Genomic DNA, 26,369 nt, shown 5'->3' with positions numbered 1-26,369 from the left:
GTTACAGGTTGCCATCCTGAAAATGCCCCTGTGTCCTAACTCTTGTCATCTATTAGCTAGCCAGTCCTCTATCCATGTTAATATACTACCCACAACACCATGGGCTCTTATCTTATTAAGTAGCCTTATGTGTGGTACCATTTTAAACACCTTTTGGAAATCCAAATATATTATATCTACTGGTCTCCCTTTATCTATCCTGCTTGTTACCTCCTCAAATAATTCTAATCAATTTGTCAGGCGTGATTTCCCCTTCATGAAGCCATGCTGACTCTGCTCAATGCTCTGCTATTACATCCTTTATAAAATAGACCTCAACATTTTCCTAGTGACAGATGTTAAGCTAACTGTCCTATAGTTACCTGTTTTTTGTCTCCCTCCCTTTTTGAATAAGGGTGTTACACTGGCAGTTTTCCAATCCTCTGGGACTTTTCCAGAATCTAAGGATTCTTGGAAGATTACTACCAGTGCATTCACTATCTCTGTAGCTATTTCCTTTAATATCCTAGGATGCAACCCATCAGGTCCAGGTGACTTACCAGTCTTTAGTCCCATTAGCTTCCCTAGTACCTTTTCTCTAGTGAGAGTTATTGTACTTATTTCCTCTACCATTGCCACCCACCCACCCCGCCTTTGGCCCCTTGATTATTCAGTATTTTTTGGAACGCTATTAGTGTCTCCAACTGTGAAAACTGATGCAAAGTATTTATTCAATTCCTCTGCTATTTCCTGGTTCCCCATTATTATTTCCCCAGCCTCATTCTCCAAGGGGTCTATATTGACTTTGGCCTCACTCTTTCTTTTCATATATTTAAAGAAGCTCTTACTGTCCATTTTTATATTACTTGCTAGTTTACACTCAAAGTTTATTTTCTCCCTCTTTATTTTTTTGGTCATTTTCTTTTGGTTTTTAATGCTTTCCCAATCCCCTGGCTTACCACTAATCTTTGCCACATTGTATGCTTTTTCTTTCCCTTTGATACTACCCCTAACTTCCTTGGTTGACCATGGTTGATTTATCCCCCTCCTATAATCCTTCTTCCTCACTGGGATATACCTCTGTTGTGAGTCATCAACTATTTTCATAAATGTCTGCCATTGTTCATCAACTATCTTTTCTGCTAAACTCCTTTCCTAGTCCACTCCAGCCAACTCTGCCCTCATTCCTTTGTAATTACCCTTATTTATGTTTAGCACAGATGTTTCTGACCCAAGTTTCTCACTCTCAGACTGAATGCTAAATTCCACTATGTTATGGTCACTGTTTCCTAGGGGATCTTTCGCTCTGAGATCATTTATTAAAGCTGCCTCATTACACATTACCGGATCCAAAATAGCCTGATCCCTGGTTGGATGCACAATGTATTGTTCTTGGAAACTGGCCTGAATACACTCTGTGAATTCATGCTCATGGCTACCTCTGCCAATTTGATTTTCCCAATCTACATAGAGATTAAAGTCACCCATGATTGATATACTGCCTTTTTTACATGCCCTCATTATTTCCTGATTTGTTCTCTATCCTACAGCATAGTTACTGTTAGGGGGCCTATAGACTACTCCCACCAGTGTCTTCTTCCCTTTGTTATTTTTTACCTCCACCCATATGGATTCCACATCTTCCGATCCAAGATCATTTCTTGCTATCTTACTCATTCCATCTTGTACTAATGAAGCTACCCAACCACTCTTTCCTTCCTTGCCTGTTCTTTTGAAAAGTCACATACCCCTGAATAGTTAGTTCCCGGCTTTGATCTCCTTGTAACCATATCTCCATAATGGCAACAAGATCATACCCATCAATCTCTATTTGTGCCATTAATTCATTTATTTTGTTCCGAATACCATGTGCATTTAAGTAAAGAACTGCTAATTTTACCTTTTTACCAATTTTTCACCCTTTGGCCCTAGTTGCTGCTGTTTTTTTATGTTTGTACAGTCTATCCCTTCCAGTCACATTCTGGGTATCATTACCTGATTAGCTGCCCTGCAATGCCACCATATTCTTGTGCTTTGTAATCTTCTTTCTGTTCCTAACTGTTCAAATTCTTTCAGCAGAGCCCACGCAGATTTAAGATTTTAGACAAGAAATGCAAGGGGATATGAGGAAGAGCTTTTTTTTTGCAGCGACTGGTAATGGAACATCACTGCCTTAAAGGGAGTAGAAGCACAGACAATCAATGATTTCAAAAGGGGAGTTAGATATGCACTTGGGGGAAATAAACTTACAGGGCCACAGGAATGGGACTGACTGGCTTGCTCTATGGAGAGCTAGCATGGATTCAATGGGCCGAATGGCCTCCTTCTGTGCCATTATAACTCTATGATGCCTTCTGCCCCACTTAATAACATACCTGAATCAGTGGAGTCACAAGTAGTGAATGAGTGATAAAAATGCATCAATTAAAAAATGATAGGAATTTGAAATGAACATCAAAAATGCTTTTAAGTACACAACGGGTCAGTCAAAATCTCAGCCTCAGCGTCCTCAGCTCAACCATCTTCAGCTGCTTCCATCATAAGGTCAGAAGTGGATATGTTCGCTGATGATTGCGCAACGTTCAGCACCATTCGCGACTTCCTAGGTATTGAAGCAGTCCGTGTCCAAATGCAGCAAGACCTGGACAATATCCATGCCTGGGCTGACAAGTGAAAAGTAACATTTGCACCACACAAGTGCCAGGCAATGACCATCTCCAACAGAAGAGAATCTAACCACCATTCCTTGACATTCAATGGTATTACCATCGCTGAAACCCTCACTATCAACAACCTGGGGGTGGGGGGGTTACCATTGACCAGAAACTGAACTGGACTAGCCATCAGGCTAGGCATGGCTCAGTGGGTAGCACTCTTGCCTCTGAGTCAGTAGATCAAGGGTTCAATACCCACTCCAGAGACTGGAGCACAAAAATCAAAGCTGGTCCATCACTGAGAGATTGCTGCATTGTTGGAGGTTTCATTTTAGGGGGAGGTGATGGTGTAGTGATATTGTCACTGGACTAGTAATCCAGAGACCCAGGGACCTGGGTTTGAGTCTCGCCCCAGTAGATGACGGAATTTCAGTTCAATAAAAATCTAGAATTAAAAGTCTGATGATGACCATGAAACTATTGTCGATTGTTGTAAAAATCCATCTGGTTCACTAGTGTCCTTTAGGGAAGGAAATCTGCTGTCTTTGCCTGGTCTGGCCTACATATGGCTCCAGACCTACAGCAATGTGGTTCACTCTTAAATGGCCTCTGAACAAGGGCGATTAGGGATGGGCAATAAATGCTGTCCTAGCCAGCATTGCTCACATCCCATGAACGAATAATAAAAAATATAAATACTGTGGCTACAAGAACAGGTCAGAGGTGGGAATCCTGTGACGAGTAACTCACCTCTTGACTCTCCAAAGCCTGTCCACCAACAACAAGGCACAAGTCAGGAGTGTGATGGAATACTTCCCACTTGCCTGGATGAGTGCAGCTCCAACAATACTCAAGATGCTTGACACCATCCAGGACAAAGCAGCCCACTTGAATGACACCCATCTACAAACATTCACTCCCTCCACCACTGACACACAGTAGCAGTAGTGTGTACCATCTACAAGATACACTGCAGGAACTCACTAAGCTTCCTTAGACAGCACCTTCCAAACCCACAACCGCTAGCATCTAGAAGGAGAAGGGCAGTAAATGCATGGGAACATCACCACCTGCAAGTTCCCCTCCAATCCACACATCATCCTGACTTGGAAATATATCGCTGTTCCTTCACTGACACTGGGTCAAAATCCTGGAATTTCCACCCTAAAAGCATTGTGGGTGTACCCACACCACATGTACTGCAGTGGTTCAAGAAGGCAGCTCACCACCAACTTCTCAAGGGCAATTAGGGATGGGCAATAAATGCTGGCCCAGCCAGTGAAGCTCACATCCCATTAATGAATAAAATAAAAGTGACAATAGGTCAAAGATTCAGGTGAGACCCTTCATCTTTAAAATGTATATTTTAAACATGTACATTGATAAAACACATGCATGCACATTCCATATTGATGTTTAGTCACAGAATTTGCTAGGCACTTTCATGATCTTTCTTTGTCCCATGTATTGTATGAAAAACTCTATTTTTGAAATGAGTATTTAGGAATTTATTTTTTCTGGCTTGTGGAGATTTAATTCCATTCTAGTATAGTACTTTTAGTGTCTTTGCATTGGCTACTGTTCCTAGCAGGTGATTCCCAATTATACATTAAATGATCAAAAGAAATGCATGTAACAGCAGAAGACATTAGACATGCAAGCGGACATGTGCTGACTAGGGATAGAATGGAGACACTGCTTATCAATTTGTGAGTGTTAACTCCACGCACAATGTATAGAAAGGCAGGGCAGGACACCAACTGTAGGTGTGATGAAACATTTGAGGTCTTTAGTCCTTTAGTCATCCTGTTCCATCGTGAACACATGACCACTGCCATAGTTTGAGATGAGCGTCAGCCATGGCTTAGTGATGGCACTTTCGCCTGAGATGGAAGGTTGTGTCTTTAAGTCCCACTCCAGAGACTTGAGCACATAATCCAGGCTGACACTTCGCTGAGGGAGTGCTCAAAGAGCATAAGGAATAGGAGCAGGAGTAGGCCATTTGGCCCATCGAGCCTGCTCAGCCACTCAATAAGATCATGGCTGATCTGATTGTGGCCTTCACTCCACTTTTCTGCCCGTGACCCCATAACTCTAGACTCCTTTGGAGTCCATCAAAAATCTGTCTAACTCAGCCTTGAATATATTCAATGGCCCAGCCTCCACCCCTTGCTGGGGACGAGAATTCCAAAGACTAACTGCCCTCTGACAGAAAAAAATTCCTCCTCACCTCCGGATTGCTGCACTGTCACAAGTGGCATCTTTCAGGTGAGTCCATAAACCACGGCCTTCTGCATCCTAACCATCCTGTGGAGCTATTTCAAAATGGAGTAGTGTAGTTCTCCCCTGTGCTCTGGCCAACATTGCTGAAACAGTTTTCTGGTCAATTGTCCTTGATTAAACTCCCTGCTCATTTTTTCTGATATTGGAGAACACTATCAGCTTTGACCTTTCATCTGGGTTTCCCCAGAAAACGAATTATGTTACGTTTACCTTAATGGCCAGGCTCAATATTTAACGTCCTTGATAAAGATATTAGAAATTTAGTAGTATATTGGGGAAAAACACTATCGATTCTGATAAATCCATCAGACTGAGTTACCAGAAACAAAGGAGTTAAAAGTTGAGGGAGTGAAGGTGAGAACTAGGTTGAAAAGTATAGAATTGAGCAGTTAAGTACTTTTTCCTTAAAATGTAATTCCCATCGTATGTGAATTGTCAAGAAGTGGCTTACATGGGGAATTTCTGAATTCCTTTGTGACTTTGTCGTATCAAGCAATGTATAACAAAATGTATAACTGTTTGGCAATGTTTGAATCATGAGAGTTCTTTCTGCTTTGAGTTTAGTCCAAAGTTATCACATTTGAAACTTCAGGAGTTCAGGTTAGGTGACAATATATTATTGCAGGGACAGCCACACCGACCTTATGAAAAATGCAATTTTCTAAACTCTAAAGTAGCATTTGTATCAGTTGTAAAATGCTTTGGGACATCTTTTTTGTTTTGAATGCACGTTCTTTCCTTATCTGAAATTACTCATTGTTTCCAAAGTTCAGGCAGATCTGCCCCGTAACCAATTCAATTAGTTGTAACATTTAGCCATCCACGGTGAGCATGTCAAGTATTATATCAATGTAAGTAATAAACCTGTCTCTTCTTTTAATTTGTCCCATTTTTGTGCCTTCTAATTACTGTAGATCTCTCACGACTTTGTTCTTTTAATGTCTTTCCATTGCCTCACTGAGCTGGAACCACAGAAAATGAGAGCACAGCTCGAGGCAATTTAAATTTTGGCCGAGAATTTCCTGTCAAAATAATGGTGGGGCTAATGGCATTCACTGTATTTATGGCCAAATTGGACAACGATATCAGGTAGATGGTTAAACCATAAAAATTTGAAATGTGCCGCTCTGAGTCAGCTTCACAGCTTCTTGCCATCTACCTCACCGTTGAACAGTGTAAATTTCTGTACATGTGTAGTAGATGCTAACTAAAATCACCACAGAAAGTTAAAGCTTGTCCATTTCTGTCTGAGTACCTTTTCCAATGTCATGATAAATATTAATTACTGCCAGTTAACCTCTCTGGCACTGAAAATTAACTATTCCAAGTGTGGGGTTTCATTCCTTCAGGTTTTAATTATTGAAAACTTATTTTTTAAAAACTGTTTAATTTTAAATTGAACTTTCTGTTTGTTCTTTCCATTTTCTCCCTTTCTTAATCCTGTCTTTCTTTCCTTCTCTCTTTGTAGATGATTTAACATTGAATTCATCCACTCTAGCTTATTCATAACTCACCTTTTAAGGAACATGACTAAACATGACTCCGGTCGCACACCGACATGTTTGACCCCTAAATTGCCCTCAGAATTGGCCTAGCAAGCAATTGAATGGCACCAAAGACCACAACAAAGAACTGCAGCAGTTCAACAAGGCAGCTCACCAGTACCGTCTTAAGGCCAGTACATGCTGGCCTTGCCACCAACGCTCAGACTCCAAGAAAGAATTTAAAGAGAAAAGGACATCTAAAACTGCACTCTTAACTGTGGCCCAACCTTCGCATTGTCTAAATTTATCATTACTTTTTTGCTGTTGTACTCAAAGTCCCTATTTTAGCATTCAGAAAGGCTATTGTCCATGGCTTCATCTACCTGCACTCCCACTGCAACAGAATTATGCATTTACATCCGCCAATTCTTTAGTGCACCAAATCTCTATGACCAATTTATTCTTGAAGGTTTTACAAGTTTCTTCTCACTGGAGGTAATTGACTGGTTTAGTTGTAAAGAGGTTGAGGAATGCGAGGCTGTCTGTACTCCCACACATACCTAATTTCAGGAGTGTCAATGGAGTAAGTTGTTTAAAGTCTCTGATGAGGAGAAAAACCTATAAGAAGACAAAACCAGGATGAAAGTTTAACGAGCAACGTTGGTTTTGAATCTCTCCTGTAGATACGTGCTGGGCCATGAGGCCATGAAAAGGATGAAGAATTCAAAGGTGTTGATCTCTGGGATGCAGGGGCTCGGTGTGGAGATCGCCAAGAACATCGTCCTTGGCGGGGTGAAATCAGTCACGGTTCATGATGAAGGGAACGCGGAATGGAAAGACCTCTCCTCTCAGGTATGGTGGTCATTTCCTCAAACCTTGAATCATGCAAGCTCAAATGATGCCTATGATCAATGTGCAGTCAATAAAAATTCTTCCATTTTTCTCATATCCCATTCCTAGCAGAAAAAGATAGGGTAGGGAGGCACCAGTGTGCGTGGAAGCGAAGATGTTGGGCGGGAAAATATTACGTAACCTGATGTTATGATCCGCCTGAAAGGCTGGTGGAAGCATAATCAATAGTAACTTTCAAAAGGGAGTGCTTGAAAAGGAAAGGTTTGCAAGACTACGGGGAAAAGGCAGGGGAGTGGGACAAATTGGTACCTCTGAGAAAACCAGCTAGGCACGATGACCTAACTAGCTGGTTAACGGACCTGTAAATGTAAAAGTATATTTCAGTAATAGATCCAATAAGGAATTCAGGGGAAACCTCTCTACTCAGAGAGTGAACATAGCTGCCATATGAAGTATTTCAGATGAATAGCGTGGATGCATTTAAGGAGAAGCTAGTTAAGTACACAAGGGAGAAAGGAACAAAAGGATGTGTATTCTATATGATTCTGTGATTTTCAACAATGCCTTATCAAGTCATCAAAATGTCTGAGCTCTCCGCAAGGTCAATTCCCTTTAGAGGACAACTGTTGTTTTGTAGGCATCAGCAATGTTGGAGGTGTCATCCTTTGGGTGAGTTGTTTAAACTGAGAGGCCCACCTATTGGATGTCAAACTTCTAAGACATTTATTCAAGGAAGATCAGAGAGTTCCTGGTGTTCTAAAATTCCTCCTTGAAGCATTATTCCCCCTCCAAATAACAGACTAACTAATCAGTGACTTCACTGCTCCTGTGGGCCCAGAGTGCTGCGTTTATCCATATAACTGTCACAGCACATTACAAAGTAATCAATAGAAATGAAGCGCTTTGAAATGTGGTGTATATGTAAATTTGAGTGATATGCCACTAACAATAAGGCCAGTGTTTTTGATGGCATTGGTTGAGTGAAGTAGTTTGGTCAGGACACCATTGGAAAACTCATTGTTTTTGGGTAATGCTTAAAGTCCATTGGAATTGCTGGACAGGACCTTTTTGATTTAATGCTTCATTCCTATACTAGTACAGTACTCCCTCTACAGCACTGGAATGTCTGCTTATTTTATGTCCTCAAGTCCTGGTGTAAGACTCTAGCCAGTGACTTCCTGCCCCAAAGCGGAGAGGAGAGGAGCTGAACCAAACAGCCAGGAAACATGTCTGATAAAAGCAAAATATTGCGGATGCTGGAAATCTGAAATAAAAGCTCTGAAGAAAGGTCATATAGAAGCGTTAACTCTGTTTCTCTCTCCTCAGATGCTGTCAGACCTGCTGAGTTTTTCCAGCATTTTCTGTTTTTATTTCAGGAAACAAGTCCATTTGAAAGGTTAGGTGTACCCCAACTATAGCAAAAAAAAAGGGAATATTTAAATCATGACTCAAATTCATTTGCCATTGCGCTATAGGTTTACATTAAATGTTGAAGTCTTCATAACAGCAGCAGGAAGGTCATTCAATTATTCAGCCCAATTTTAACTTTGTGTGAGTGAAAGGGTTTTGAGTGAGTTAAAATCAGACCCATTGTGTCACAGGTCACCAGTAAACTAGTTAGTGACTGAACCGTTCCCTTGTAATAGCTGTTTCGACTCCTTATGGTCATTTTTAAGTGAAGTTTCCAAAGGAAAATACATTAGCATCTGTCACAGTGCAAGAAGAATTTCCTGATTCATCTGTCCCCCATTTTTAGTTTTACCTGACAGAAGATGATATCGGGAAGAACAGGGCAGAAGCATCGGAGCGGCACCTTGCAGAACTCAACAGTTATGTTCCTGTATCCTCGTATACCGGGAAGCTGACTGAAGACTTCCTGTATCAATTCCAGGTAACGTAGGAACATGTTTAGGGGAGAAGATTCCTCTTGAAACCATTCATGGATTGAAGTAAGCATGTTGAGAATTAGAGCCCTTTCCTAATGAGCCACTAATGATCTCCTCAATCCTGCCCAGTTCACAGCTTCCTATTGTTTCCATGCATTGTGTATATGGACATACTGACTCTCACCATGAAAGATTCTCTTCAAGTCTTTGGTTCAGGATTTCATTTTAACCTCTTGCTCCCAAATTAGAGTTTTAATTCCTTCACCAAATTTCTTTTTTCTCAAGTTCATTTCCACACAGTCAACAAGTGGGCCATCTCCCAATCAGTCCATCTATAATTAACCATAGCCCTCAAGGGGCCATAGGCATCTCGCTGCTTCAGAAGGGCAAGTGGTTATAGCTCTGCATCAAGCATGGCTGTGATTGGAAGGATTAACGGCTTGATTATTAATCTGTTTGGCCATATCATGAATGGCCAACAAGTCCTGGAGTGGGTCTTCAGCCTGGACCTCCTGGCTTAAAGATGGGGTTGGGGGGGGCACGGTGGTTAGCAGGGGCTACCCACTGTGATGCAAGACCTTCCCTCAATTAATACCTTGACACAACAGTTCAGTGACTTTGGAATTATGGTTCCGATGGCGCTCTCCCACTGAGAATTTCCTCCAACCATATTTGGGTCTATTGTAGCCTATTTGCTTGAGACCTATTGTCATGATTAGTCAATAGCTCCATGATTGTTGTGATTTGGGTCTACATGGTGGAAAGTTTTTTAAATGAAGGTAGAAGGTGAATGAGATGAACTTGGTCTTCCCTCATCCAGCAATTTATTTATTTATTGATATTTGTTCATGGGATGTAGGCATCGCTGGCTAGGCCAGCATTTATTGCCCATCCCAAATTGCCCTTGTTCAGAGGGTGTTTTAAGAGTCAACCACATTGCTGTGGGTCTGGAGTCACATGTAGGCCAGACCAGGGAAGGACACTAGTGAACCAGATGGGTTTTTACAACAATTGACAATTATTTCATGGCCATCGTTAGACTTTTAATTCCAGATTTTTATTGAATTCAAATTCCACCACCTGCCATGGCGGGATTCGAACGCTGCCCTGGGTCTCTGGATTACTAGTCCAGTGACAATACTATTATGCCATCGCTTGACTAATGCTTTAGAGTTCAGTGTCAACACCGGTGATCCTCAGACAGTCCTGATGGCAGTGTTAAAAATGAGAGCCTTTCCTTCAGCATCTCCTGAAAGTTTCTGCATCATGGTTTCACTTTGGGAGTTGCAAGTGCCAACATCACTGGGATCCACTCAATCAGTTTTACATTCCGTTCATCCTGAGCACAGCTGTTGGGTGTGGTAGCACTTTTAGCGTGTGGATTGCGAAATGGCAGAAGAGCTGCTCTCTGCTTCAGCTGGTGGTCCCCACACACCAATGTGAAGTCTCTGAATGCTGTTCTATCCTGATAACTACTTTAGGCGGGATTGGTCAAGTTGGAAACAGCCGCAGGGAGTCCCATTTTTATTGCTAGAAGTTTGAATACGCTTTCACTTTAGGTCTTTTTTAACTTTTGGTGTTCTGAGGGTGACTTCTGCACTCCACTCGCTTCCTTTTAATGGGCAATGATGATGGTTCTAATTGAGAGACCATAAGATATAGGAGCAGAAGTAGGCCATTTGGCCCATTGAGTCTGCTCCAACATTCAATGAGATCATGGCTAATCCGATAATCCTCAGTTCCACTTTCCTGCCTTTTCCCCATAACCCTTGATTCCCTTACTGATTAAAAATCTGTCTATCCCAGCTTTGAATATACTTAATGACTCAGCCTCTACAGCCCTCTGCAGTAAAGCATTCCACAGATTCACTACCCGCTGAGAGAGGAAATTCCTCCTCATCTCTGTCTTAAATCGGTGACCCCTTACTCTGACGTTAAGCCCCCTGGTCCTAGACTCTCCCACAAGGGGAAGCACCCTCTCAGCATCTACCCTGTCAAGCCCCTTAAAAATCTTAGATGTTTCAATGTTCATTCTTCTAAACTCCAATAAGTACAAGCACAACCTACTCAACCTCTCCTCATAAGAAAATCCCTCCATACCTGGGATCAACCTAGTGAACCTTCTCTGGATTGCCTCCAATGCCAGATATCTTTCATTAGTTTCCCTAGTACTTTTTCTTTAGTGATAGTTATTATATTTATTTCCTCCATCCCTTTGGCCACTTGATTATTTAGTATTAATGTCTTCTCCCATGAAGACTGATGCAAAGTATTTATTCAACTCCTCTGCCATTTCCTGGTTCCCCATTATTATTTCCCCAGCCTCATTCTGTAAGGAGCCTATGTTCACTTTGGCCTCTCCCTTTTTATATCTTTAAAGAAGCTCTTACTGTCCATTTTTATATTACTTGCTAATTTACCCTCAAAGTTTATTTTCTCCTTCTTTATTTATTTTTTGGTCAAGTTTTGTTGGTTTTTAAATTTTTCCTAATCCTCTGGCTTACTTCCAATCTTTGCCACATTGTATGCTTTTTCTTTCAACTTGATACTATCCTTAACTTCCCTGGTTAATCATGGTTGGTTTATCCCCTTCCTAGAATCCAAATTCCTCACTGGATATATATTTGTTGTGAGTCATGAACTATTTTCTTAAATGTCTGCCATTGTTCATCCACAGTCTTTTTTGCTAAACTCCTTTCCAATTTCCCTCCAGCCAACTCTGCCCTCATTCCATTGGTAATTACCCTTATTTAAGTTTAGCATAGTTGTTTCCGACCCAAGTTTCTCACTCTCAAACTGAGTGCTAAATTCTACCATGTTATGGTCACTGCTTTCGAGGAGATCTTTTACTCTGAGATCATTTATTAAACCTGCCTCAGTACACATTACTGGATCCAAAATAGCCTGATCCTGGGTTGGATCCACAACATATTGTTCTAAAAAACTGTCCCGAATACATTCTATAAATTCTTGTTCATGGCTACCTCTGCCAATTTGATTGTCCAAATCTACATGAAGATTAAAGTCACCCATGATTAATGTACTGCCTTTTTTACATACCCTCATTATTTCCTGATTTATTCTCTGTCCTACAGCATAGCTGCTGTTAGGGGCCCTATAGACCACTCACACCAGTGTCTTCTTCCCCTTGTTATTTCTTACCTCCCCCCGTATGCATTCTACATCCTCCGATCCAAAGTCATTTCTTGCTATTGTACTTATTCCATCTCATACTAACAAAGCTACCCCACCATCCTTTCCTTTCTGGCTGTCCTTTTGAAAAGTCACATATCCCGGAATATTGAGTTCTCAGCTTTAATCGCCTTGTAACCATGTCTCCGTAATGGCTATACCCATTAACCTCTATTTGTACCATTAATTCATTTGTTTTGTTCCGAATATTACGTGCATTGAAGTGCTTGTGCCTCTTTACCACTCTTTTCCCTCCTTTGACCCTGTTTGCTGTGCTATTTCATGTTTGTACCCTCTGTGCCTTCCTGTCACGCTCTGGGTATCATTACCTAACTAGCTGCCCTGCAATGCTGCCATATCCTATTGCTTTGTTAGCCTACATATCCTCTCTCCAGAACCCTCGCCGCACCTCTCTCTCTCTCTCTCTCTGTCTCTCTCTCTCTGTCTCTCTCTCTCTCTCTCTCTCTCTCTCTCTCTCTCCCCCCCACCCGCCCCATTTAGTTTAAAGCCCTCTCTACAGCCCTAGTTATTCGATATGCCAGGACACTGAAACCTGTCCCACGGGAACAGCTTCCTTCTACCCCAGTACTGGTGCCAGTGCCTCGTAAACTGAAACCCATTCCTCCCCCACCAATCTCTGAGCCAAGCATTTAATACCTTGAATTTATTTACTCTGTGCCAATTTGCCTGTGGCTCAGGTAGCAATCCCGAAATTATTACCTTGGATGTTCTGCTTTTTAATTTAGCTCCGAGCTGTCCAAATTCTTTCAGCAGAACCTCTCTTCTAGCCCTGTCAACGTCATTGGTACCAATGTGGACGACGACAACTGGATCCCTCCCCTCCCACTCCAAGGTCCTCTCCAGCCCTGAGGAGATGTCCTTAACCTGGGCACCGGGCAGGCAACACAGCCTTTGGGACACATGCACATGGCTGCAGAGAACAGTATCTATCCCCCTAATTACACTGTCCCCTACCAATACTACATTCCTATTTCATCCTCCCACTTGAAAGGCTCCCTGTACCACGGTGCCGTTGTCAGTGCGCTCATTCTCTCTGCTGTCCCCGCTCTTGTCCACACAGCTTGCAAGAATCTTGTAACTGTTGGACAGTTGCAGGGGCTGAGACTCCTCAAACGCAACTCCACGGATTCCCTTACTTCCTCACCTGCAGTCACACCTCATGTCCCTGACCACAGACCAAATTTGAATGACCTTACCTAAGGGTGTGACTGCCTCCTGGAGCAAAGTGTCCAGGTAACTTTCCCCCTCCCTGATGTGGCACAATGTCTGCAGCTCAGACTCCAGCTCCTCAACTCAGATCTGAAGTTCCTCAAGTTGCAAACACTTACTACAGATGTGTTCGCTCTGGATCACCTTGGCATCCAACAACTCCCACATGCTGCAGCCGCAACTTATCACCTGTTCTGCCATCACTTTCTTATTTAATTTAATTTATTAATTAATTACTGTAGTATCCCTGTTCTTTAAACTTGAAGAATCCCCTGCTTTTCACACTCTATTGTAATTAATTATTTTTTTACACCAGTGTCGATCTTATTTATTAACTAGCTATTTTTAAGAAAGAGAGAGAGAGAGAAAAAAGACTAGAGACTTAAACACGAACTAAGGACCTTACTTTTACTTTAAAGACTTGAAATACTCACCAATCCTACTCACCAATCAGCTGGTTTCCCTGCACTTGCGTCACGTAGTGGTTCATGACGTCACTCTGCCACTGGTCTCACATGAACTCTCTGCACTCTTTTTTAAATTAAGTTTCCCTGCTCTCTGCACTCTTTTTTAACTGAAGTCTCCCCACTCTCCATGCTCTTTTTAAAATGAAGTATCCCCACTCTCCGTGCTCTTTTTAAAATGAAGTCTCCCCGCTCTCTTCAAGAGTGACTCTACATCCTCTGTGGCGACAGATTGAAAGCTCTTTGTCACAATCAGTAACACAGACATTCAAGCTGGGGTGGAAGCCTATACTTTAAGCAGAGTTTTGTTAGGAAGCACTCCTATTCCTCAACAGAGGCCACGGTCCTTTTGTCAGCTGTGTCTCAGTTGGAAGCACTCTCAACCTTGAGTCAGAAGGTTGTGGGTTCAAGTTTGACTCCAGGACCTGAGCATGGAAGTCTGGGCTGACATTCCCAATCCTGAGGGAGTGCTGCGCTGCTGGAGGTGCTGTCTTTCGGACGGTGATTAAGCTGACTGCCTGGGCCCTGTTGCAAGTGGACATAAAAAGATCCCATGCCACTATTTCAAAGAAGAGCAGGGGACTTCTCCCCGGTGATCTGTCCAATATTTATCCCTCAACCAACATTACAATAAAACAGATTATCTGGTTATTACCACTTGCTGTATGTGGGAGTTTGCTGTGTGCAAAACTGGCTCCTGCATTTCCTACATTACAACAGTGATTACACTTTTAAAAAGTAATCAATGGGCTGTAAAGCACTTTGAGGTGTCCAGTCATCTTGGAAGGCACTATATAAATGCAAGTCTTTCTATGGCTCTTATTTCCTCCCCAACAGTTTGCAAATGAAAAATAAAAACAAATGAAGGATATGGGGGAGCAAAATGGACATTGGCCATCCACAATGTGTATAAAAGATCCAAAAAGGATTAACATCCCCATGAAATCTAGAACCAGGTGTGATTGAGAATTGCTCTTCTGGTCCCTGTCATTAGGTTCCATGTCCTTAGAGCTTGTCCTGGCAACAGATTTACAGATGTTGCTGACTTCTGAGTAAAATCTGTTCCCTGCGGACCAGCTCATTTATTCTGTGAATTCCAGTGGATGGAGGAAGAGCTGTGTGTGCCTGCCGAAGGCTGCACTTCCAGGGTATAATCCACCTTGGGACCCCCCGAAACAATCAGTAGCCAAGCACCCAGTTGTGAAACTTTTATTGATCTGATTCTCTGCGTTAAAACGCTTAAAATTCTCCTCAGGTGGTAGTGCTGACCAGTTCCTCGCTGGAGGACCAGTTGCAGATCGGGGATTTTTGTCACAGGAGTAACATCAAATTCATCGCGGCGGATACTAAAGGCTTGTTCGGGTAAGGGCTCCCTCCCAGCTTGCAACATTGAATGAATGCTAATGGAGTCTGAGCACTTCTCATCTCCAGGTGTTCGAACCAGAAGCTATAAGAGCAAAGCTCCTTTTGGTTTATTTTCTTGGACTTTTTGTGTCAGCTGTGGTTCAGTGGGTAGCACACTTGGCACTGGACGCAGGGTTACAGTTCAAGTCCCACTCCAGGGCTTGAGCACAAAACTCAAGGCTACTCCAGTGCAATACTGAGGGAGTGCTGCACCTTCGGAGGTGCTGTCCATTTGGATGAGGCATTAAAATGAAGCTCCATCTGGTAATTATCACATTGCTGTTTGTGGGAGCTTGCTGTGGTGTCCCCTACTTTAAAACAGTCACCACAGTTCAAAAAGCACTTCATCAGCTGTAAAGAGCTTTGAGACATCTGGAGGTGGTGAAAAGCACTATATAAACGCAAGTCATCTTTGTTTTGGGATGTGGGTGTCACTGGCAAGGCTGGTATTTATTGCCATCACCAGCTTCCCTGAGAACACGACGGGGAAGTGATTAGATGCAACCGAGTGGCACGTGAGACCATTGAGGGCAGTCAAGAGTCAACTGTGCTGATGTGAGATGAGGGTCACATAGAGGTGATAAGGATGATAGGTTTCCTGCAGTGGGGTGGTTTCAGTAACGTAGCTGAAAATGGGTTTATCCCAAAATATAAGCATTTTTAACAGAGAGTGTCTGGCCCATCACCTGTGAGGAACCCGATTTTAAATCATTGAAAATGACTTCACAAAAGCTGAACTAAATCATGGGTTTCAGTGGTGTACATCGGTCAGTTCCTTAATTAAATAAATATTCTTTCATATCTAATGTGATCTACAAAATGTACTGCAGCAACTCACCAAGACTCCTTCAACTGCACTTTCCAAACCTGCGATCTCTCCCACCTAGATGGACAAGGGCAGCAGACACATGGGAACACCACCACCTGCAAGTTCCCCTCCAAGTCACACACCATCCTAACTTGGAAATATATCACTGTTACTTCACTGTCTTTGGGTCAAAATCCTGGAACTCCCTCCCTAACAACACTGTGGGTGTACCTACACCAAATGGACTGCAACAGTTCGAGAGGGCGAATCACCACCACCACCACCTCAAGGACAATTAGGGATGGGCAATAAATGCTGGCCTTGCCAGTGATGCTCACATCCCAAGAATGAATTTTGAAAAATGTTTTAAATGTGCCTACTAGTGTCTTTCAGCCAAAAGCATCTTAATTGGAAGAGGCCTCAAACAGGAGCAAATGATAACTTACCATGTTCCAATCTGGGAGTGTGGCCAATTTTGCAGGGGGGCTGGCTTTCACCACGATATTTTATAACATCATTAAAGATTGTGCAACCTTGATATACACTTGACCTAAAACTCAAGGCTACAATGCTCAGCCAGTTGAGACAGTGACTTTTCAAGTATTTAGAATAGAAGTCATTCCAACTGGACAGCCTTTGTCTGTGAATAGTGTAATGATTGGATAGCTCTTCTTCAAAGAGCTGGCATCGGCACAATGGGCCAAATGGTCATCTTCTGTTTCTGAATTCAGGCTGCCTAAACTGCCAACAGGTTCAAAAACTGTGTTTCTGTTTTATTTAACAGCCAACTGTTCTGTGACTTTGGGGAGGAATTCATAGTGACTGACCTAACAAGCGAAGAGCCACAGCATGCTATGGTAGCATGGATCACCAAGGTAAACCTGCTTCCTCCACCACTGTGCAACTAGGCATTTGGCCTTGTTCTCTTTATCCCTCCCTGCATTTTCCTGCTCATTACAATGATGCAGAGGGGTGTAATTTTCACTTTCTTTTCAGTGGGTGTTCGTGGAGAGCACTGTCTGCTCCAGAGATTTCAGGATTTGATGCATGCAAAATAAGTCCACAGACACTCTCCCTGTGAAACCTTGTGAGCTTTTCTACCTGCTGCCTTCGCCGGTAGAAGGGAACTCGGAGACAGACACGGATCCTGGGAGTGGGAAGGAGGAGGTTTGAGATGTCAGTGTGGATGGGGGTGAGATTCTCAGGAAGGTAGGGAATGTGCACATTCACCTGGACATCCCAGAAAGGAAAGGGTTCTGGTTGGTGGGTGACAGTGGGGAGGTGGAAGGTGATACCGGGGTGGGGTCAACAGTGATGGGGGAAAATACATGAGTGACTCGGGGTGGGGGGAGGGGGGTGCGGTGGGGAAAGGATGAGGGGACTGAGCAAAAACGTGACGACTACTATTTTTCTCAGATCGGAAGTCAGCGGATGCTGCATGGGTGTGTGATCAGTGGGTGGGTGAAGATGCTGGTCAGCACAGATAGACAACTGAAAGAGACCCCAGCAGAAAACATTGGAAATGCTTGGGACATTGAGATAATTGTGATGGAGGAAGGCTCTGTGTGCCTGGGGGAATTCTTGCACGAGGCTCCGAAAGGCCCTCCCCCCACACACACACGTCTCCCTCCAGAACCACTCGTGGTCCGGTTGTGTGCAGCTGAACTGCTAGTGGAGGAGAATGCAGGGGGAGGACTCACGAAGCCTGTAAATGAAGCTAAAAGACACCATTACACATTGTTCAGTGAAAGTGATATATTTTCAGAATATAAAGTGACAGAATGTGTTTACTCACCCAACCACTTGTGATCAGAAATTCTTAACTTTACTAGGCAGCACTTCTAAGTGCTGCCCTGACATCCGCAGCAGAGGTGGAGACAGTCTGTGCAATGGCTGGCCCTGTTGCCTTTGATGACTTCGGTGTGCATCCTCTGGAGAGCTGAGGCCTTAAGGGCCCCGGCTTGCTTTGGCTGTTCTCCTGTGGGCCAGCTGCTCCCCCTGTGGTGGCTGAAGATGAGGTTGTTGGGGGGGGGGGGTCGTAGACAAAGGGGACTTGCGGGGAGAGGACAGCCTCTGAGATTCCTGAGTGAATGACCCAGGGGTGTCCAGCTGCCCCTTCGGGTCCCTGAGGGCCCCAGCCTAACTCCTTGAGGGGAAGGAGCGCCTGAAGGGACGTTGAGGTGCCCCGTTTCCCTCTTGTGTTGCCACTGCAGGAACTCACCAATGGCTACCACGATAGAGTGCAGGTCTGCGCACATCTCCACGTTCTGCTGGATCAGAGTCTCCATGGCATCTGCCATCCTCCCCATGAGACCTTCATACGTACACATGTAGGCACCACTTCATCAGAGAACAGTCGGATGCACTCCTCCGACTCTTGTGCCACTCTGTTGAGGGCTTCCAACAGCTCTGTGTAATGTTCCTCCACCTTCTGCTGGCTCTCCACGATGAGTTGGAAGGCCAAATCCAGAGGCTCGTCATCTGACTCAAACCCCACAGATGTCTCTTCCACAGCAGTCCTCCGAGTGCCAAGCAGCTCGGCTGAAGCTGTCTGCTCCTGCTGCAGACATGTGTCCGTGCGGTGACCACCATCTTGTGAACCTGAGACTGCTTCTGGATCCAGGTCCCACCGAGGTGTCTGTCTCTGCGCTGGTGGAGGGTGCAGGTAAGCGTTGTGATGGGTCTTCCAGGCTGCTTATATCCAGCTCTTCAATGGAGGAGGAGTTCTCTTGGCTGGAGGTGAGGACATGGATGGAGCTGAGGGACTGGCTGGCTGAGGGTGTCAGTCACTTGGCAGAGCTCCCTGTGATCCAAAGTAGAGATAATTAGTGCATGGCAACGGAGTCAAAAGCAGGAGAGAGAGCACGCACATTTGTGTTGAGAGAGGGATGATGTGGTGCAGGATCCTCACATGGGTGATCTCTGCTGACTTCACTGTTGCCGCAGGCACCATCTACATCTTTACCAGTCAGCACGATTGCATACTCCTCTGAGTGAGGGGCCTAATGTAGGCCACTGCACCCCTGGTCTGGGACCTCTCCCTGCTGAAGTGAGCGAGCTTCTCCTGCATGAAAACAGATGGAGAGAGTGTGAGCAGGACACATGGCACTGAGTGGAATGTTTGTGTGGTGTGTGGAGCCATGGACAGGATGAGGGCACGAGCTCCAGATGGAAATGCGAGAGTGTGTGTGAGAGTTAGTGGTGTTGTCCCTTGCGGTGTGAGATCCCTGTGGATGTGTGATGGGTTTGGGAGTGTGCGAGTTGAGAGTGATGAGGTGGTTGACTTACCCTGACGGAATGGGTGAGATCATTCATCCTCTTCCTGCCCTGGATGGCTGACCTCCTCTGTGCTCCAGTGGCGCTGACCACTGCTGCCGTCGCCTCCCAGGCCGGGTTGGTGACTCTGGTGGACTTCCTGCGGCCAGAGCAGAGCAAGAGGACATTGCGGCGGCTTCCACTGTGTCCAGCAGGCGCCCCAGAAAGGTGTCACTAAATTTGGGGGCTGCCGTCTTCTTTGCTTTCGGGGCCACCTGCTGCCTGGGGCAGTCCTGGTCTGTAGACATGAAGTAGGCTGCGCTCTGGTGCGCTTTAAATATGGTGCCTGGAGCGAGGAAGCGCTGAGGTCTCAAATCCAAGCCCACCCACCTGGCAGTGGTCCTGCGTGTTCCTCATGAATGCATAATTAATGAGGTGGGACCCGTCGAGATGGGGACGAAAAGGCCCGAAAAGCTGCCATTGTGGCCGACGGGTAGAATGTCCTTTTTCCCACACTTTGTGCGGACCTGGGACGATTCCCCTGTCTCTCTCACCACAGATGCTGCCAGACCTGCTGAGTTTTTCCAACGCTTCCTGTTTTTATTATTACCGTAGCGGACTTGTTGGATTGGCCGAGGTTGGGCAGCCCAGGAATCGCTTCGGTTTTAACCAGTTTTGCTGTCGGCCCCTTGAAGCTCGCGCAGAGTGAGTCGGAGAAGCGAAATGCAGTGTCCTTTCTCCGCTTGAAAAAGACTTGGTTGGTAAATAAGTTCCGGAAGCTTAATGCTGACGCCTGAAAAGACATTTTGTACAAATGAAAAACTGGAATGGAGTCTCTCTGATCTTTTTTGTTTTAGGACAATCCTGGCCAGGTTACTTGCTTGGATGACGTGGTCCACGGATTTCATTCTGGGGATTATGTAACCTTCTCCGAGGTTCAGGGCATGACGGAACTGAATAACTGTGAACCCATTAAAGTCCAGGTTAATGGTAAGCAGCTTTGAGTACAGGGTCTCTTGTGCGCTGGGAAACACTGGAGGGCAGTAAAACCCCACAATGAAATCTCACTGTGTTGGAAAGCAGCAGGCAACGAAGGGAGGAGAACTTTTCCTGTGTGGGGAAAGCTCCTTTATAATGTAAAGGCTTCACTTTTGATCGCTCCTTGCCTCAAGTCCCTACTCTCGCGTCAGCCCTAAATTTGCCTCTTATTAACATTAACTTGTGTCTCCTTTTCTGTCGCAGTTCAATTTTGAAATAAAGTCCCGGATGAATTTTATTAATGCTACCATCATGTGTCTTGCTAGAAGGGGGCTTCATTGATCGGACAACCCATTTTCTTGTGTCCTTCATTGTAGAAGGTGATTCGGCCCATCAGGCCTGTGCTGGCTCTTTGAAAGAGTGATCCAATTAGCAAACTCCCCTGCTCTCTCTCCCCATAACCATGCTCTTCATGTATTTGTCCTAGTTTGAATGTTAATGTTGAATCTGCTTCCTCTGCCCTCTCAGACAGCGCTTTCCAGATCATCATAAGGTATTACATCATTTTTTTTTCAAATTCTTCTCATCTTCCCAGTCTCCCTCCATCATCACCACCCCACCCCAGTTCTTTTGCCAATTGTCTTAATTCTGCGTCCTCAGGTAACAGACCCTCCAAACCGTGGACAATGTTTCCTCCTTTTTATTTGAATTTATTTTAATCACCTCCTTCTTTCTTATTCAAAGTTACGGGCTGATAGTTCCCAGGCCGGGCAGCGCCGACACACTGAAAGGTTATGTCCGTGGAACCTCGCAATTATGTCGCTGCTCGGCTCTGTAATGGGGCACTTGCCAAATCTGACAGGGTGATTCTTTGCAATATTGCAATTTTTAGTTAGTGCTGTCCTTTCACTGTAAAGCGACGTTCTTCAGTCTCCTGTTCCCCTGGCCGCTTTCCCGTTTTATTTCCCGGATTCTTTTGTTGTGTCCCTTTAGGTCCTTATTCCTTCTCCATCGGCGACACAAGTCACTTCAGCGATTACGAGAAAGGCGGGATGGTGACAGAAGTGAAAATACCGCAGAAATTGATGTTTGTAAGTCTGCACCGTGGACGGTCTGTGCCAGCAGATCTGACCCATTCTCCATTGCCACTTCACAACCCCCCTCACCCTGAGCGTGAAGGGTAAGGTAGTATAATGGTTATAGGACAGGACTGGATCAGCACCTTTACCAGGCCAGTGCCTCGAGCTGGCCTCCATAGAACGCTACGTGGGAACTGGAACATGCTGATGGGATAAAAAGAGGTCGCGTTCCTCACAGCTAATCACTTAAAAAAAATGTTAGGGTAGAAGCCTTGATAATCCAAACTGCACTTTTAATTCTTTTTTTTAAAAATTGGTAGCTTCTGCTCCCCCACTCCCCACCTCCGTCCCATCCCCCCACAAGCATTACCCTGCAGCCTGCTGAAAGGGGCATTTTAAAAGTTACCATCCGGTGAATTTAACAGTCATAAGTCCACCCTCTTCCTCTCCCTTCCAGGATATTTTCACGGCACGAACTTTAGGAACAGAAGGGCTGTCAGTCAGCACCTCGGGCCTGCTCTGCCATTGAGTTCGATCCTAGGTGGTCTGCATCTCAGTTCTGTTTTCCCACCTTTGCTCCACATCCCCTTGATGCCCTAGGGTAACAAAAATCTATCGATCTCAGAACACCCACAGCACTACGCCCCACAAACCACAGCGGTTCAAGAACGTGGCTCATCACCATTTTATCAGTGGTAACTTGGGATGGGCCATAAGACCCTGGTCTTGCCAGTGATGCCTACTCCCGTGAACAAATAGTCTTCAAATCTCCAATTAATTGTCCTAGCAATACAAAGCTTTTGGAGTTGAGAGTTCCAAATTTCTACCAGCCTTTGTGTGAAAAATTGCTTCCCGATTTCCCTCCTAAATGGATCAGCTCCGATTTTGGGATTATGTCCCCTTGTTCTGGATATCCCCACCAGGGGAAATGATATCTCTGTATCTCAGATTGAGATCTCTGTATCTCACCTCAGCCTTCCACGTTCAAGGGATTACGAGCCCAATCTATGTAACATCTTCTCATAATCTTAACACCCCTAAACCACGGGATGCTCTGACAATCTTTACCTCCTATTGATGAGGCAGATTGAATTACGAGAGACAATGATGCGGGGACTTGGTGCTATCTTGGTTCAGTGATTTAATTTTAGTATATGTAACAGCTGTTGTTGTGCGGGTCTCCGTGGTTTGGTTGTGGGTAACGTTTTAGTATGTGCTTTGCTAATGCCCCCTAATGGAAGGCACGGGGTTTTAGAGGATCCTTCCAACCCCAGTTTCTTTCACTTTAACTCTTACCTTTTTCAATCGCAGAAACCCTTTGGGGAGGCACTGAAGGAGCCGACATACCAGATTACAGACTTTGGGAAAGTGAACAGACACGGAACCCTACATCTTGCCTTCCAGGCTCTCCATCAGTTTGTGAGAGAGTACGGCCGACTCCCCGAACCCTGGGGAAGGGTGAGTGTTCCCATTACCCATGTGTAAATGCACCCCTCAGATAGCAATCTCCACTTAGTAACATTCCACTATGTCTATCAGATCCCTCCACACTGTGTTACTGAAAGCAATGTAGATCTTTGCCTTGGCTCAGTAGGTAGCACTCTCACCTCTAGCTCAGAAGGCTGTGAGTTCAAGATCCAGTCCAGAGATGTGAGCATATAATCTAGGCTGAGATGCCATTGCAGTACTTAGAGAGTGCTTCAATGTTAGAGGTTGAGACATTAAACCAGGGGGACGTAAAGGATCCCATGACGCTATTTTGAAGAACACCAGCGAAGTTCTGCCCAGTGTATACAGTTTTGGCCCTAGTATTTAAGAAAGGATACACTGGCATTGGAGACAGTTCAGAGATTCACTAGGCTGATTCCTGGGGTGAAGAGGTTGTCTTATCAAGAACGGCTAAACGGGTTAGGCCTTTATTCATTAGAGTTTAGAAGAATGAGGGGTGCTCTTATTGAAACGTACAATATTCTGAGGGGGGCTTGACAGGGTAGATGTTGAGAAGATGTTTCCACTAGTGGGGAAATCTCGAACTAGGAGACATAATTACAGAATAAGGGGACACTCATTTAAAACTGAGATGTGAAGGAATTTCTTCTCTCAGAGAGTAGTGAATGTCTGGAATTCTCTACCCCAGAGAGTTGTGGAGGCTAGGTCACTGAGAGTACTTAAAGAGGAGGTAGATAGATTTTTGAAATATCAGGGAGTTGAGGGCTATGAGGAGCTGGCATGAAAGAGGAGTTGAGGCCTGGGGCAGATCAGCCATGATTTTATTGAATGGTGGGGTAGGCTTGAGGGGCTGAATGGCCTACTCCTGCTCCTATTTCTTATGTTATGTTCAGTGTCCTGGCCAATATTTATCTCCAACTATGGGCTGTAACTTCTGAGCTCCAGGGCAGCGTTACTTGGGGGTGTCGCACAGAAGTGCTGGGGACTACTGCCCCCGCCCCCACCCTCACCGCCAGATGTTGTCCCCACATGAGGTTCGCACGGCAATTGCCTGGAAGCGCAGACTTCCCCTGGGCAATTGCCCTGCACTGGGAACCATCCAAAAATGCGATTTTCGGATCATTCCGACTGTGTTACATCAATAGTCACCCGAAAAAGGTTAGAAGGATTAAAACCTCTTCTAACTTCTGGGTAACTATTGCACAGACCAACACAGACCTCCACGGGAACACTCCCCAACACCCCCCGAAAGTGGAGACACCCCTCCCCCCAACCCCCATCAAGGCCCAACTCCCAACTTTCATTTTGTCCTTAAAGGAGAGAACACTGATGAGCAGAAGTTTAAAATAAAATGTATATTTAAAATGTGTTAGCTCCTCCCACTTTTCTTGCAGAACGATGCAGAACGTTTAGTAGCCACTGCAAACAAACTGAGTGAGGAGTACCCATTAATCCTCAATGAGAAGCCCCTGAATGAGGAGCTAGTGAGAAAACTGGCCTATGTTGCCACGGGCAACCTGAGTCCCATCAATGCATTCATTGGCGGTGTCGCTGCACAGGAAGTGATGAAGGTAAGAGAGAAGCGACACGTGAGAGCTGGATTTTGTTTTTGTTTTGGAACTGAACTGTAAAGAGCTTGAAAGCAGGTTAGACCCTGTTATCCTTCTGTGACTTGCTATCATGTTATGACTGAAGGCTACAAGTGAAGGCTGGGGCTGCTGTTCTGATTGGCGGTGGGTGAGGGGTGTGGGCAGTGTTGGTGAGGGGGAGAATCCGCAGAAAGTTAGCCTCAGCACATTGTGCATTGGGAATGGTATACCATGGACGAAGCTATGGTAAACCACGTTTCTCAGTCTCGGTGCAGGCCCTCGCTTCACGCTTGGGCACAGATTTTGGTGGCCGTGCAGGTTTGAACCTGTTCAAAGCTGCATTTATACTGTGTTGATGTGGTACCTGGGAGTCAGTGTCGGTGAGTCACGTTCCAGTATTTATCTTGTTTTCTGTAGCCCAGTGGCTGACTCTTTGAGTCACGTTAATCAGGCTGTGGGGAGGCGATGGCGTTGTGGTATTATTGATGGACTAGTAATCTGGAAACCCGGTTTCAAATCCCACCACGGCAAATGGTGCAATTTGACTTTGGTAAAAATCTGGAATTAAATGTCTAATGACGACCATTGTCGATTGTTGTAAAAACCCATCTGGTTCAAATCTGCCATCCCTACCTGGTCTGGCCTACATGTGACCTCAGGCCCACAGCAATGTGGTTGACTTTTAAATGCCCTCTGAACAAGGGCAATTAGGGATGGGCAGGCCTAGCCAGCGATGCCCACATCCCATGAATGAATGACAAAAAAACTACAACACAAACACCAGGAGTCAACTTGTGGACTGTGGCCTCCCAGGATAAAGGCAACTCTAACCTAAGTTAACAACGTCCTCTTAGTGGTGTCATGGTCGCCTTCCACCCCTCCATTGATCACTGCCCTTGGTGTCGTTTCAGGCCTGTACTGGAAAGTTCATGCCCATCAACCAGTGGATATACTTTGATGCACTTGAGTGTTTACCTGAAGAAAATGAAGAATCCCTTTTAACTGGAGAAACCTGTCAGCCTGTAAGTGTCAACACTACATACCATTAGCTCACTGTTATCTCTCTATAAATAACCCCATCTATGTGAAGCCTTTGTGTAAATAAGTGCATTAGCTTTAGAATTGCTTAGGATATCCAGTACAAAAACAGACCATTTGATCCAACTGGTCTATACCAGTGTTCACCTGCTCCATTAGAGTCTTCATATAACCCCGTCAATATATTTTTCTATTTCTTTCGACCATGTGTGTTTGTCTAGCGTCCCCTTAAATATGTCTATTCGACTTGTCTCATTTATTCCTTGTGGTGGCGAGCAACACTGCCTCTGGGCTGTGAGGGTGCATGGCCGCTCCGTAATCCAGAACCTACCAGGCAGGAGACAGACAGGCCACACAAGAAGTGATTGCTTTTAAGATGTCCTCGTGTGCTGCCTCGTGACAATCTTAAAGGAACTGCGCACTGCAACGAATGGGCTGTGCTTAGTGTAGAGAAATTAGAGGGAACATTGGTAGCAAGTTCCGCATTCTCGCCACTCTCCTGAATTCCCTATTGGATTTATTTGTGGCTCTCTTGTACTTATGGCCCCTAGTTTTGCTCCCCTGACAGGTGGAAACATATTCTCTACAACTGCCCTATCAAACCCTTATATTTTTCTTAAAGTCCTCTCCCTGCTACTTTTCTTAAAGAGAAAGGAGCCCCAGCCCGTTCACTCTTTCCTGATGGTGATAATCTGTCAGTTCTGATATCAACCTTGCAATTCCTTTTTGCACCTCAATAGCGTTT

General features: G+C 44.7%; 1 protein-coding gene across 4 annotated transcripts in view; it reads left to right on the top strand.

The window, feature by feature from the left end:
• Positions 1–26,369, top strand: part of LOC121279936 (ubiquitin-like modifier-activating enzyme 1) — a 252,922-nt gene that overhangs the window by 10,751 nt on the left and 215,802 nt on the right. For all 4 annotated transcript variants that reach the window (XM_041191513.1, XM_041191514.1, XM_041191515.1 and 1 more), the window contains exons 3-11: positions 7,084–7,252; positions 9,009–9,143; positions 15,280–15,386; positions 17,021–17,111; positions 20,349–20,481; positions 21,463–21,560; positions 22,860–23,006; positions 24,392–24,568; positions 25,498–25,608. In XM_041191513.1, the coding sequence (XP_041047447.1) occupies positions 7,084–7,252; positions 9,009–9,143; positions 15,280–15,386; positions 17,021–17,111; positions 20,349–20,481; positions 21,463–21,560; positions 22,860–23,006; positions 24,392–24,568; positions 25,498–25,608 (1,168 nt within the window). The remainder of the gene's footprint in view (positions 1–7,083; positions 7,253–9,008; positions 9,144–15,279; positions 15,387–17,020; positions 17,112–20,348; positions 20,482–21,462; positions 21,561–22,859; positions 23,007–24,391; positions 24,569–25,497; positions 25,609–26,369) is intronic.

Source organism: Carcharodon carcharias, chromosome 7 (assembly GCF_017639515.1).
Source record: "Carcharodon carcharias isolate sCarCar2 chromosome 7, sCarCar2.pri, whole genome shotgun sequence".
Taxonomy (NCBI): domain Eukaryota; kingdom Metazoa; phylum Chordata; class Chondrichthyes; order Lamniformes; family Lamnidae; genus Carcharodon; species Carcharodon carcharias.
Note: the sequence above shows the minus strand (reverse complement) of the source record. Positions and strands in the feature narration are given on the sequence as shown.